General features: G+C 44.7%; 1 protein-coding gene across 3 annotated transcripts in view; it reads left to right on the top strand.

Moving 5' to 3' along the window:
- Positions 1 to 15,646, top strand: part of RRN3 (RRN3 homolog, RNA polymerase I transcription factor) — a 1,004,740-nt gene that overhangs the window by 452,035 nt on the left and 537,059 nt on the right. For all 3 annotated transcript variants that reach the window (XM_069645599.1, XM_069645600.1, XM_069645598.1), the window contains exon 11: positions 1,056 to 1,191. In XM_069645599.1, coding sequence (XP_069501700.1) covers positions 1,056 to 1,191 — 136 coding nt within the window. The remainder of the gene's footprint in view (positions 1 to 1,055; positions 1,192 to 15,646) is intronic.

The raw sequence follows: 15,646 nt of genomic DNA on the forward strand, positions 1-15,646 counted from the left end.
TATCTCTTACTACTACCTTCTGCTTCACTAACCCTCACGACAAGAGCCCTTCACTCTCACCGCACACTACTACCATACTCGCCCTCTCACTCTCTCTAATCCAACCCTACCCTTCTCCCTCTCTCATTTTATCTTTCGTTCTCTCAACATTTAGCCCCCCATCCCACAACAATACACGCTACACAAAACTAATACCACTCTCTCTCAAAAACACATTACCTGCACTCTACTCTAACTCTGCCATCAACTCTTTGTACTCCACTGTCTGTCCTCCTGATCTCTTGGTCAGCCTCCACACCTTCTGACCCCCCTCCATGCAGCCTTCACTTGTTATCTCATTCAGTCGCCTAATATACCTTCTTCCTGCTGGTTCTGTCTACCCCCCCAACTATCCCATTGATTCCAGCACTCACCTAATGACAAATCCAAAGCTGTTCTTTCCCTGGGGGCTGGGTTGCACAGATGAAAAGCTTTAAAAAAACTTCTAAACCCCTTGTTACCAATTCAGTTTTGGGAGGGTTTCTCTGTCTCTGCTATCCCTCTACAGTCTCTCCTCACCAGCTTGTTTTCGGTTGTCCCACCATTCGCCTGTGGTCCCTCTGGTGTTGGATGTCTCATTTCTGTTTGGCCAGGAACGTTCCAGTCCATTCTCTGCATATCCTTAATTCAGTCTTCCCTGCTCCGGTCCGGATTTTCTTATTTGATCCCAGGCGCTGTGGGAGGTGGAGTCCTGAAACAGAAAAGAGAGAACTGTGTCCAGAAAATGTACCGGAAATCATTGGGCCACTAATAAAATAGGTTAAGAAGCCTGTTGTCATGTTTTCCTATAAAGATACAAATGCCATACAACATTAAATGGTCATTTTACACCTGCTCCAGTAGGGCTATCGAATATATAAAGCCCACCATAACCTAATGTTCAAATGATTTGATTGGAAACACACCACAAGCCAATTGTGGAAAGAATTGTTCCTTTTTTTTTTATTTTTTGAGCTTTCTCTTGAGCAAATAATTCTTAAGCATCAAAGTCACTAAATCACTTTTTTGTCCTACAGGATGAAGATGAAGACATGCATGACAGTAAAAAGGGTGCACCTTGCAGCCTGACCATGAGCCATCCTATAGCAGAACGATTGGATTTGTCAATGTCGCTTCTCCTTTTATATATAAAAGATATTTGTTTTGTAAATGGTAAGACCCATACACTTTCCTTGTTTTTGTGCAGTCAAGCTCAGATAAGCCAAATGTACATCTATATATCCATTTGTGTTTAATCGCTGGCAATTAAAGGAAATGCATTTGTATATTTAATATAGTGTTGTTATTGTCTACAAACATATGACAGATGTTCTTGAAATGTTCAACCTGTTCTACTTCCATGTTCAAGGACCAAAACTATGGTTCTTGAATTTGTAGGAAATCCTCTCTCTGAAAACAGACCATTGTAACAATTTTGGAGCATAAAAAAACGGTATGGTATTGGGAAGATTCCCAGAAATAAGAGCCACATTTAGGTAGAATGGTTGGCATTTCCTTTTAGAAAATTACAATTAAGATGAGGCATAGCAATGGAAGTAAAGATTGGAATTGATATCATCAAAAGCTAGGAACTAGATCATAAGATTTGCATCTGAACGTTTGGGCATCTTAAAAAATCTGTTAGCTCAAGCAGAGTCAGTAAATGGGCCTTGCTGATCATTCACCTCAGTAAAGTTTTTGACATCGTATGATGGCACATTGTTAAGATGGATTTCTAGAATCCGCCCTGGTGGACAGATTTTAGAAGGCCACCCTAGTTATATTGAACAGGAAACTCTGAAAGATTAGCCAAAACCCAATCAAGGTAAGTGGATGAGCAGTCAAAGCTTTGTCTTGGGACAATGTGAGTGTGGTCAGGGACCCTTGTTATGTCCACTCAATATGTAATACACAATAATTCAATTTAGACAGGTAAGTATAAAAATACAATTATTCATTCTAGACTTTTTGCACACACTGAAGAATGTAACTAACGGGTGATATTATTGCACAATACTCAATAATAAGCATATATACCTTTACCATATGTTCATAAATGCATTCAAATGACTTATTCAACACCAGAAGTAAGAAAAATAATGCCGTAAATGATGGAACTAGTTCACAAGTGAATTAGGCAGTCCAAACCCTAAGAAGAATGGGCCTTGTGCCCAAAAGACACAGAAGCCACCATGCTTCTCACCAGAATGAGTCTTTGCAGGTAAGTTATAATTTACTTGTTGGTGAGGAAATATAATAATCTTCACCAATTTTACTAAGTTAAATAAGTAGCCTTTTTGTATTTTCAGGAGTTACTACCAGGTTCCATGACCAAAAGGCTGTGAAATTTGAAGGTTTAGGAGACAAAGGGACTTGTTCCCAATGTTATCCTATGGAGGACAGGGGAGGGGGGGTCGATGCACTGCATTTACTTACCCCCCAGACTCAGATTTTCCCAGATGACCTGGTGGGCCAACTGTGGACGCTGAAGTTTGGATTTCCTGCCATTGGTTCCAGTGAAAGGTGCCCAGGAGCTGTGGGTGCAAGTATTCTTCAGGTCGGTCCGGTTGCAAGATGCAACCCCTGGCGATGACGGAATGCAAGATACACTGATGTAGGCCTCTTCTGGACACTTCACATGACGGGGAAGGTGAGTTCCAGCGACGGGCTCCGCACACAGGCGACGACAGACATCCTTCCAGTCACAGTCACAGAAGCTTATCTTGGACGGGATGCTGAAATTCAGAGTTAGGTGACTTGTGACACAAGCTGGCGACTACCACAGTTCTGGGTGCACCCACAGAATGGTGATGATTGTAGCGAGGTAGCCCACGAAAGAGCTGGTCAGTCCACACGTAGTCCAGGGACACTTCCGAAGGCTCGGGACGGCTGGATCCTCGAAGGCGTCAAGAACTGTTGGTTCCATAGTCCAAGGACTGAAGGACCTCTCTGGTCTTCAGAGATCAGGTAGTCCAACAGGTCTTCACCGGGCCAGTTTCTGAAATGGATGTCGGGCCTCTTCAGGAGTCTTCTTCGGACCTGCAGTTGGCAGCTGTTCTACAAGAAACAGTTACAGGAGCCATCATCTTAACCAAAATCCAGGCTGGAAGCAAGTACAATCACTCAAAGGTAAGGATCTGCACCATTGAAACAGCCAGTAATTGTCTAATCTAGAACAACTACTGGTTTTACTGTTTCCCCACACCAATACTCTATGGCCTCATGGATGTGGAGTTGGGCCAGAACGTCCCATCCTATTCCTGGGCCACTTATGCACAAAAGCTCCACTAGCCCGTGAAAGCAGCCGCTTTTCCAGGCAAGTGCATTGCCTTATATGGAATTTGCTGACCTGGCAAGGCAGTAAGAAGGCCAAACTACAATATAGCCAAAGAACAAGCGACAATCTTGTGGCACAGCCATATTAGGACACTAGCCACGTTTGGTAGCCAAAAGCGGTAAACACGAATGTGCACACTAAAAATACTGCAAACATTGTAAAAATGTATCTGCTGCCAACCGCCTGTCTTTAAGCACATATCCAGAACAGGACTGCGAGACTTGTCCTTGGCCTCAAGCCCTGGGATCATATCTCTCCAGCTCTGAAATCTCTCCATTGGCTCCCAGTGGATGCAAGGATTAAATTCAAAACCCGCTGCATTGTCCACAAGGCTTTCTTGGGCCTGGGTCCAAAATACCTTCAGCTATCCCTCCTCAAATACCTTCCCTCTCAAGCTCTTCGCTCCTCTACCTCCAACTCCCTCAGGGTCTGTCGTTTTTCAGAGAAACAAGCTTGGGGTAGATCTGTCTTCGGCTGGGGCCTCCCTCTGGAACAGCCTCCCTGCCACTCTAAAACTTGAGGAGAACCATCTCCAGTTCCGGAAGCACCTCAAGACCTTCCTCTTTTCTTCTGCCTTTGCTCCCCATCTCCCCTGCTGATCTGTTCTCTCTTGGCACCGTGCACTTGGCCACCCTCTGTCCTCCGGGCCCAGGTACCTGCTCACCCTGCCACCCTCCTGCACTGCCTCCGGGCCACCCCTTGCACTGGGGTCTGTATCTGTACCCATACAGCCCCCCCTTTTTTCTTCCTGCACTTATCAGACCTACCCTATCTGCTGCCTTAAACCTAGCACTTGCAAATTGCTGGCTGCACTACCACTGTTTGTTGCCTTTCTTATTTATTTATTGTTATTTATCTGTTTCTCCTCTGCTTCGCACTTTCCACTTCTCTCCCCTTCCATGCACTTTTCCCCTCCCCTTCTCCCATGCACTTGCGCGTTCTCAATGTCACTGAGTCTATTAAGATCGCTGTTTTGTTCTCCCCTGTTCCCCTCCCTTGCCTTGTCGCGCTCTGAAACACTTTTGTACGAGCGCAATAGAAATAAAATATCAATATCACTATAAAAGTAACCAAAAATCCCAAGTGTAAAAGCTAGGGTGATACAAAAGTATCCCAATTGCACTGCATTATACGGTGCTTTGTGAAACGTTCAAAGGGCAAAAGGGAAACATAGCTTCCTAGTACTTATAGTCTGCAGGCAAGGGAAGTGAAGCTGAGCAAAAAGAAAGGGAGTCCATAGAAACTATGGAGGGAAAGTTGCTTATGTGAAGTTAATGTAACATGCTCAAGAAGTGTCATCAATGGAAAGAGCGGAATGAGAGTGAAGAACCCTTACAACTTTTGAATCCTCACACCAGGGCTATGACAAGCCCCAAGACCCTTGGGAAACATAGTTCCAACTTCTTATGGCTGCAACCCTTCATTCTCCAGCTGGCACCACATTCTGACTTCTGACACAGACAATGGGCCTCATTACGAGTTGGGCGCAAAGGGATACCGGGCACCGTTAACGACATTGGTGCCGGTAATCCCTTTGCACCCTATTACGTGTTCCCTTAGCGGGTCCCTTCCTTAACGCCTGGTTTTACCAGGCATTAAGGACGGGACCCGCTAAGGGAAATCAGAGCCAATAACGGTACCGCAATTTGCGGTACCGTTATTAGCGCCTTCCCATTGAGCCCTATGGGAGCTCAAATGGGAATAGGGAATGGCTTTTTCAATGGAGACTTACCGGTCCCGCAAAGGTCGGAATAGACCGGTAAGTCCCCATTGAACCAGGGCCGACTGGGTACCGGTATGGGAGGTAGTCATGGCGCTAATAGGGCCATGATTACCTCCATACTCGGAATGAGGCCCAGTGATTGGACTCTAGGACCCTGGAAAGACAACATAACCTATTGGGGCGGGTCGGAAAGAGTCGTCGGACACACTGAGGAGGACATGTTACCTTTCTTTTATTGAAAATATATGACAAAGGCCTATGTTTCCCTACTACTAAATGGATCGTGCTTCCTATCTAAATTAACTAAAGTTGCTTGTCTGTCCTCAGGAAGCCCAAAAGTATAGTTTGTGCTCAGTGTTAGGGAGAATTCTCATTTCTGTGCTAATTCCCTTCAACCTTAGAGACCCCCAGCTCTTTTGCTGGACTTAGGACTTTTTAATTTTAACCCTGGAGTGAGTAAGACCTTTTTCTCACTATCTCATGTGTTTTTACCTGATTTGGATTTTGGGTTTCCACTGTTTTTCGAGTCTGACAAACCCCATGGGCATCTACATTTTTATGGTGACACACAGCAGCTTCAGTGCAGTGTCACAGAGAAATCCTTTCAGATTTCTCATAAGGTTTAAATACCTTTTTCTTGTGTGAACTACAGTTCCCAAGAATAGTAAAGTAAAATTGACTTTTACTTTCCTTTTCTCTTTGTAGGTCTAGCACACCCCATCTTATGTGGAGTGCTGGGGGGTTACTTAGTAGCCCCATTTCCTACATTCTCATGTAAGAATTTTATGTTACCCTCACTACTTATAAATTTCTGGTGGCATGTCCTTTGTCTCTAGAAATGCCTGAATGCAACCAGTCCTGATTGGCTGGCTGGCTGTCCTTTCAGGACAGCCTGTCATGAAACACCCATGGAGCCTGTGGGAGAGATGGAAGTAATGGAAGAAGGACTGTGCTCCTCCTTTACCTAGATGTTACGTTCTAGCCTCGCTGGAACAGAGGCTATAATTAGCTGTCAGGTGTGGCAACCGGTGCGTTGCAACTGATTTCCTTCCCAACGCTAGTTGACAGTGTTCCTGTCTCGTGCTGCTACTTGTTATCCACCCACTTGCCTTTACACTGTTTGTTTTCCCTGCTTTCTATTGTGCATTTTGCCACACAGCTTCCTGCGGGGCATTTTTCTTCGTTATTTTTATCCTTCCCTGCGCGCGCAGTCATGCTACCTTCCCAGCGTGTGTGTCTGTTATTTTTGCTGGAGTCAGCAGACACCTGCTTTCACGCTCTGGGGCCATTATTCAGCGTGTGTGAACTTGCTATCTGCAATTCTTTTCCAACACACGCTTTTACAAGCAGCTGCCACTTTCAGCTCATGTCCCCTGAGTTGTGTGTTTCCTCTGACCTGTGTCACCTCCCCTTCTGTTTATTTACTCACCCTTGCTCACAGAGTTCTTGGAATCTTTTCCGAAAACTTAGACAGTGCACCCAAGTGCATTCTGGTATATATATAGTACTCTCAAGAAGTTGAATTCCAAGAAGGATTGAGAATTACCCTCTCACTCAGCAGTATTCCAAGAAGGATTGTGAATACCTATTTGAACAGACCAACTCACCTGAAACTACCCAGGGTTTTTCTGCTGCAGCTTTTCCCTGGTTTGGGGTGGGCTCCCCGGAGTCCGCACTGCCGGGCATATTGCCTTACTGGCAAAGTGGCCTCCGGAGGAGCTCGGCCTTATCTCTTCAAACAAAAGGGCAAGATGGTGAAGAAGAAGAACCCAAGTGCCTGGAGAGAGAAACCTGTGAAGACTTCTTCAGACGAGTCTTCGGAAGCCAACTCAGAAACCTCAGGTGAGGAGTGGGAGAGTGATACGGGTACAGTTGTAGACACTAAACAGCCTGAACCTGAGACAGCCACCCTGCTGTGTGATTGACAGCCTAGGCTGTGCGTGAATGGGAGAAACCTGCTTAAAAGGCGAGGGTTTTTGTACTAGAGGCAGAGTCAACCACTGGGAGAAAGATCCGACGAAGAAACCATGAACGAAGCTGGACCTTTGGATTGCCCGGTGAAGCACTGCTGCTGTGCTGAAACTCTTTTTTTCAATTCGACAGAGAAGTTCCAGAAAGGAACGACTTCTCCCCTTAAGTTAGTGGGACCAACTAACCCCAAGACGAACTCCACTGCACCATCTTCCCCAACAGGCTGTACTTCTTCGCTGCTGCAAGAACCGAGTGCCTGGGGTCGAGTAATCCGTAGTCGAGAGAAACGTCTGAAATCCATCCAGAAGCTCCAGGAGTCTCCTAAGGACCCTCCAGAAGCAGGACGACTGGTGCTCGAGTCCACACACCAGAGTTCAGGACCCAAGGAGTGAAGGAAGCCCAACCGGTATCTGAGATCCGCGACGGTGTTGTTTGCTAAGCACTGAAACCGGGAAGTGCTGCTGAACTGAAAAGAGCCCGTAGCTGCCGACAACCTCCCAAGTACCGCTGCAGGAGCACTCCAGACGTCCTCCCTCTTGTCCCCACGACTGAGGCTCAGGAACACAGGGTCTGCGCCGCTGTAGCAAGACAGAATCCTGCTGGACCACTATTCTTCAAACCAGAGGTACTGTTTAGGCTTGGGGTACTTACCTCATTGTCTTTTAGCTGTGCTTTTCTCCGTTGGGAATTGCAGTGGCTTCATAGGCTTAACAGCTTGTGACCCTTCAAGTGATTTTCTACAAACTTTCTAACTTTGTGCAAGACTGTTTCTGATCTAAGAAGTGCCTCAGCTCCATAGACTGTGTTCCAATTGACTTTGGCTTTCCTGGCTCCCTGAAGAGTCTTCTAGTCCATTGACTTTGATATTGTTTTTTCCTCATAGGTGGTAGCTTGTTGTGCACTTTTACTGCTGGGAAAGGTGTGTCTAGACTTCATTGGAAGATTTAGTTGTCCTCACATATACTGAGAACTTGTTTAACCTTTTTTCGTTCCTTAAACCTTTCTGTTCTGCAACCTCAGAATCTGCAAAGTATAACTAGTGTTACCACACCTGAACTGCTTGGGGTGCTGGTTACACGTCCTCGAATCAACTAAGTGGATTAAGATGTGGAACAGTGAGTAGAGGCCTTCCAGAATATTGTTCAGTCTGAACTCAAGAATACTCAAGAATTCTGACCACCTCAACCTGAGGAACTCTTCTGTACGATATACCCCTCTGCTGTTCTTAGCAAAGACAGACCAAGGTGTTGATCGTATAAACGAGCGGGGAACACGCGCTCCGTCAAACCAATGCTGTAAGAAAACGCACAGACATTAATACCAGTGCAACATGATTATCAGCAAATAACCTGTATCTCAGAATACAGTAATACCTGTGCTATATGGCTTGAGAGGGTGATTGGAAACAGAACCTGTAAAGAATAATGCATACAATAAACCCCAGGGCAAATCCTAACCTCACACTACAATTCCAGTGTTATAAGAAGTTATTACCTAACAAGGAATCGATGGGGAAGTAAAGTAATTAAAGAAACAACAAAATGGATAAAATAGCAACCAGAAATGTTAGTAAAGGAGTACTAACCCGGGTGGCACGAGGGACGCACTAATGACGGGATGGTGCACTAGGCAGCAAAGCGTTCATATGTGCACATGTAGAAGCTGTAGTATTAGAACACTAATGAAAGTCCAGATGACCACCATAGTATTTGACAAGTTAGGTTCTAATAAGCAGGCACATAGATTAATTCCCAAACAGAGCGCTCTTGCAATAATATTAATTCCAAAGAGGTTCAGTTATGCAAGTATATAAGTGTTTTGGATAATCACCCTGCATAAGCCAAAATAATATACTGAATTCACAGGAGTTCTTACTTGATAATTTTTCAAGTAATCCGGATTGGAAACCCAGTGTGGTAGAAGACGGATCATAGCAGGTCGGGAGCAGGCAGCATCCGGATACCAGGAAGTGAAAACAGAGCGTAGCAGGTCGGGAGCAAACATCGTCCAGCTACCAGGAAGTCAGGATAGAGGACCGCGTTTGATAGCGCTGCAGACTGTAACCGGTCTGAACTGATTAGGAAGTCCAAGCACCACAATAGAAGGGCGTAAGAAAGGAGAGTAATACAGGTACAATAGCAAGTTTCAGGAACAGTTCAGATAACCGAGTGATAGAATAATGCCACAATTGGAAGCGCAGTATACTAGTCCGCGCCAAATTTAAATGGTAGAAAGACGGGACTTACACGTCATGCGCTATCGGCGAACAGCTGACAAATCACGTGATACGTTGTTAGGGAGAATTCTCAAAAATGTGCTAATTCCCTTTACCTTTGAGATCCCCAGCAACTTTGCTGGATTTTGAGGACATGATTTTCTAACCTGGAGAGAGTGTGACCCTTTTTCCCATGCTCTCGTGTATTTTTGTGTGAATGTTACCTCTGTGTTTCTTTTGGTTGTGGAGTCTGATAAACTCCATAGGCATCATCTTTTACATTGTGTCACAAAGCACCTTCAGTGCAGTGACACAGGGAAGTCTTCCAGATTTCCCAAAGGTTTAAATACCTTCTCTGGGATAAACTACTGTTTCCCAGAGCAGTAAAGTGAAATTGACTTTACTTACCATTGTAACTTTCTAGACCCAGCACACACTATCTTACAATAGTGTGCTGGAGGGGTTACTTAGTATCCCCTATGTCTAACTCTCATGTAACATTTTTGTGTTACCCTTTCCTCACTGAATGGCTGGTGGCAGTGGTTTAATTTGAACTACCATGGTATATTTTTACTGCGGGCTGAGTTCGCGGCTCCGGTAAAGTAACCGCAGGAGCCATCTGTGACAAAATGGCGCAGAGCCATCTGTGACAAAATGGTCCCCGATCTTTTTTTTTTGCCCGTTCTTTGTGGAAAGGTCCTTCTAGAGATTTTCTCTGCACGCCAAACCAGGCTTGGTCTCTTTGTTCATTTCGCCTTTGGCGGGCTTCAGGAGTGAAACCCGCCTCTGGCTCCAGAGTATCTGGGGTAGGCAGGAAGTGAGGGAGGTGCCCGAAACTCCCTGAGCTTAGTCTTCTAGGAGACCTGAATGCACTTTGTGATGATTGGCTGGCTGACTGTCTGGCAAGGACAGCCACTCTGCTGGGTGAGTGACGGCTAGGCTGGAATGAATGGGAGAGAACTGAATAAAAGGTGAATCTTTTTGCTTGGAAGGCAGAGTCGACCACTGGATGAAGGAACCGAAGAAGAGCTTGAAGAGGACGCCTGCTGCAACTCCTGGACCGTTGGTTTGCTCGATGAAGCCCTGCTGCAGTGCCAACTTTGCATTGACAGAGAAGCCCCTGCAAGGACGACTTCTCTCCTTGAGTTGGTGGGATTGATCAACTCCAAAGTAAGCCACCTGGACATCCATCTCGGAGCTGGGTGAATTTCCACAGAGTTCTGCTGGAAACCATATAGCCAGGGAGAGGAACACCAGATTGTGTGTGTTACTTTTAAGCTGGCCTAGAGCTTTTGGAAGATCCTCCGCACTCCCAGGAAGCAGGACTGACCGAGCCTGAGCCCCCTCAACAGAGTGCGGGACCCCAGAAGCAAGGAAGGTCCACCTCAACAGCCAGGAACTGCTGTGTTGCTGTTTGCGGTGGTCGCAAGGAGCTGAAACGCGAAACAGCCACTGAAAGTGAAGTTTGCCAGTTGCCAGTTTTGACAGTTTCAGTGCATTGCAGGAGTCCCCCGACGTCCTTCCTCTTGTCCCCACGAATGAGTCCCAGGAACAGAGCTGCACAGGAACAGAAGTCATCAGCTGCATCTTATTTTCATTAACCAGGTCCTGTAAAAAAGAGAACTTACCTCTTACTGTAGAGTTGCTTTGAAACTTCTACAACTCACAAGCCTAATCAGCTTGTGGCCCTACATTTGATTCTTCTTTTCCTCAAAGACTCCTAAGAACCTGTGCAAAGACTTTTCCATGTACTTACCAGAAGTGCGTCATCCTATAAAAGACTTTTGCCCATTGACTTTGGCTTATCATATTGCATTGTATGACTCTTCTTTCGGCATCTTAAGTATTTGCCTCTTAAGATATTTGTGATTTCTTGTGTTCTAATAACCTTTGCCTTTTACCAATTTCTAAAAGTATTCTGAATGCCAACAGTAAGGTATTAATGTCCCCAGCACCCTAGTTATTGAAGTCACCTGTGGGTGTAGGATGTGTCTGTGGGCGATCCTAAAAGGGTCTTAACTGGTTCAGAAACTTGAAGTGTACAGTATTGAAGTGTATGTGTGTCTTACTAGTATATTTCTCCCTTCTAAAGAAGGCTTTATAACTGACTGATAAATAAATTAATAATTGTTTATGCAAGAAACCTTGAGTATAAGAGTTTATTTGAATACCTGTAACTGTGAATCTTTGTGTAACTCAACTACAGCTCACATTTACCCTCTTGAGTTGAGCCTGGCTGCTCAACACGCTACCAAAACTGGGTAGTACAAGCTTATACCAAAAGGTCGGGTTGCCTATACCTGTAGTCCTAGTTGGTTGTAGTGTTCCCAGAGGGTACTGCATACAAACTTTGCCTAACGCACGTGCAGCTCGAACCAAGCAGCGTGAAAGATCCGTCCTTGCAGATAGTCTCCATGGCAACTTCCACTGTTGCCAAACGGGAGACCATGCGTGTAACTTCAGGTGAATCTTTTGACTGCGCGGCGGCGGTGATGCTTGCGCATTCCTCTGATATGTGACACTAGTGTGATATATAAATGCCAATACTGTCTTTGTGATTGAAGTCACCTCAAGGTGTAGGAATTGTGTAAGAAGTATAGCCAAAGATTATCCACTAACTTGTTCTGATTCTGAAAAGTAATTTTAAAGTATATTTACAGTGTTACATGAATTGCCTTTTTAAAGAACGCTTATTTAAAAATTGATGTTAATTAAATAAATAACTATTTATAACAAAAACCTTGAGTGTAAGTGTTACTTGGATACTTGTGTTTACGAATTTCATTGGTACAGCTCTGCAGGTCACATTTACCCCACTTGAGACAGGCCTGGCTGCTCAATCACACTACCAACCTGTGTAGTACAGACCTATACCAAAGGGTGGGGTACCTAATACCAAGCAGATAGGTGTTCTGTAGTCTCACACAGTGTGACTACATCAGTTCTTACCTAACACTCAGTCCCAAACCTTACTCTACCTGACCCTACCACTAATATGAATTACTCAAAATAGGCCAAAAGAATGTCTCTGTTCCCCAGGTTGTCGCTCTTCTTCCCAGTGGCTTTCTCTTTAAGTCTGTCCCTTATCTCCTGTGATTATCGATACACAAATGGCTCTGCTTAGAATATAGTCTTCTTTAAGTTATCTTTGCTGATAGTCTCTTGACGTTTCCTTCATTAGCTCATCCCGTATACTTCTGGGACTTGCCTACTCTTTAATGTCAGCCTTACAACACTTTTCCTCAAAATAGTTCCTCAAACTTGAGTCTTTACTTGTATGTCTCTTATATTCTTGAGGTTTCACAAACAAGAGGTTTTTTATGACCGTATCCAAATTATGAGTCCCCTTCTAATGGGTTCTTGTTATTGTCGTCTCCCTTTTATGATTCTGTTGCTTTGACATTCTGATGTCACAATACTTGTTACTCTTATTTGCAGTGGGCTCTTTCCTCTCCAAACCACTGTTCCTGGTGAGTTTTCGTGTCCACTTTTTATCTATTTCCCAAACAGCGTAATTTGTGGTGATGCTGGAAATGCTTTGGAAGGACATTGCCTCCTGGTCCTTGTCCCACTACTCCCCTAGTTTGTTTGCTGCACTGGAGTCCAGTTTGGACTCCTGGCTCGTTATTCTTTTATTGTTGGTGAACAAAACCTTTGGAATATGTGAGGAACCTGAGGGCATCCTCCCATCTACTCCCCTTGGTTCTTCCTCTCTGGTGGCCAGGGAGTCATCGCTTTTGGATCCTGACCCTGGGGGTGGATATCTGAGGGAGGATCACCTGGGTGGAGGGACCTTGTGGGGTGGGGAGAGGATATCTGCAGGTGAAACATGGTATCTCCCTTTTCCCTATGAGAATTAATCCTACACATTCTCTTCCTTCATAGGATTTTGTCAGTCTCTATCTCTTTCACCCTAAATCGTGTACCTTTTGACTGGGACGAGGAAGACGGGGCTAGGAGTAATGCACACTTCTAGTCAGTTTCACCACTGTGGTACTGAGACGAGGAAGATACCTATTGGTATAATGAGGGTCAGGCAAACTATTCGCACCTGCAACCTATTAGTAGGCTATAGGTGCTTAAAAGGAGGCCCAAGAAGCAGAGCAGGGAGAATCTGCCTAGAGAGAAGGTGGCAGTCGTGTGGCGAGGAGCAGGCTGGAGTAGGACCGGAAAAGAGGACGATGTGTGTTGCCAGGGGAAGCGAGAGGTGCCGCGACCTGAGCAGGCAGCAAGAGGACCAAAGCCCCAGCTATTGCCTACCCCACGTTTACCCAGCTGGAGTTGGGGAACACTGAGAACTCCTGACCGCTGCGGGATGCTGCATGAAGGTTTTCCGACAGCGAGCGCTGCTCGCTGGAGCTCCCGACACATATCCTGGAGTAGCGAGCAGGACGGAGAACGGCATGAAGATGCCTGGCGAAGCAGAGCAGCTCCGGTGAGTGCGATACAGGGAATACTCGTACCAGGGTGCTTTGGGGAGAACCTAGGACATTTAATGTTTGCAAACCAGAGAAAGATTATAAGAAAGGGGTTTGGAACTCGAATGAAGAAATATGATGCTTTTTAGAAAAGTCAGAATGGACACCAGTAATGGGATCTTCAACATGATCAAATGCGAAATGGACTGCAAAACAGTGATCTGTTAACAGTATGGCAAGAAGAAAACCCAAAAAGTACTACGTGATATAGCATCTGACGAACAAGAACTGATTCAAAATCCATGCAAAGTTCTAAGGAAAATCAATGATGCTGATTGGGCAAAGACGATAGACATCACAGTCAGTTTACAACTTACTTCTCACTTACCATGCAATACAATGAAAAGAAATCAGTTACAGAGTTTTATAAATCAATTTCCAAACAGACAGGCGAGAAACTTAATTTTGCGAGCACGACTGAACTTAATGAAAACCAACGAGATATTATACATCGGGGGACAAGCGCCAACAAATGGCTGCCGATTCTGCGGCAACACAACACACCTTGTCAAAGAGACAATAAGACATCTTCTCATGACATGTCCAGCAACAGCTGCCAGCAGACAGCAGTATCTGTCCCATATGGCCGGCTTTGATATTGCAAATGAAGAAAACACATGGTGGTGTAGACTCACTGGAGGTGACAAAACCACGTGGAAAATTGCAGCAGCTAAAATGCTGGAATATATTGAGCAACATCTACTTAACAGCAAAGTGTGTTAGTGAAAATCAAATCAGTCTAGACATTTGACAACAAAACCACGACACCATGAAGTGTACACAGACAGTGAGAAATTTGCGAGGGAAACAGATGTTACGAATTGACAAGCATGTTTGAAATTGTAAAAATCTTATTTGATTAAACAATTAAAAAAAAAAATGAAGAAATAATGAATCGTTAATAAGTTGCCAAGTGTTTTGGAAAATACAATGAATCATGAAGAAGGTGCCAAGTATTTTGGGAAATACAATAGCATATATTGAATACCGAACTGAAGAGGACATATGGAAATCACGTGAAAGTATAGCACAAGTGGAAAGCGAATAGCGTGCTATGTTGAAAGGAGACAAATTTGCTAAAAAGCATTGAGAAACAAAGTGAAAGCTGTCATGAATATTTATGAACTAAATAAAAAGCAAGTGTAAAAGACAATTTGTTGAACCCCAAAGGGGCAAGGTGAACGCAAGGTGGTGGAAGAAGACATACACCACAGAAGAAGGCAAATGCAAGTTGTGTTAAAGCCAAAAGACTGCCAATATACCAATGGTGATTAAGCCCCAAAACTACCAAAGAGAAACTACAACAGATGTTGAGTACTGACACTGGTGCTTGGTGGAAAACCAGTGTTAATCAACAAGAACTCGGAGCATCACAACGTGCCGTGGGTTATCAGTTGCGTGACCTGCAATGGGTGGACTGTGTGGTCCGACAACTGTGCCTAGTCAAAATAGCCCAACTTGAGAAAGAGCCAAGAGAAGCCCAAAGACAAAGGCTGTGTGATGCAAGTGCTGAAAGGAAAGAAAGCATCTGTTTGATATGAGTCAAAAGGAATGTAGTGCGAAGCTGACAATATTGATGAAAATCGATGGACTTGAACCGTGTGGAACTGTGTTAAAATTGGGGAAGGGAACACTGAGATACCCTGGAACTGTGTTGAACTTGCGGATGGGAAGCCTTAGATATCCTGGAATTGTGTTACACTTGGGTGAGGAAACCCAGAGTCCTTTTTCTTCGTGGAACTATTTTAACTTGGGGAATGAGACGCAGAAACAAGACCAAGCTGGAAGAAGCTCAGAACTTTATTTTGAACACTGTTTTTTGGAGCTGCCATCCCTACATTGTATATCTTTAGTTGTGAAGGCAAGCACCGGTTTTGGACACAGACGGACCTTTAAGTTGAACT

The sequence above is a fragment of the Ambystoma mexicanum genome, chromosome 2p (genome assembly GCF_040938575.1).
Source record: "Ambystoma mexicanum isolate Mex_15411 chromosome 2p, UKY_AmexF1_1, whole genome shotgun sequence".
NCBI lineage: Eukaryota > Metazoa > Chordata > Amphibia > Caudata > Ambystomatidae > Ambystoma > Ambystoma mexicanum.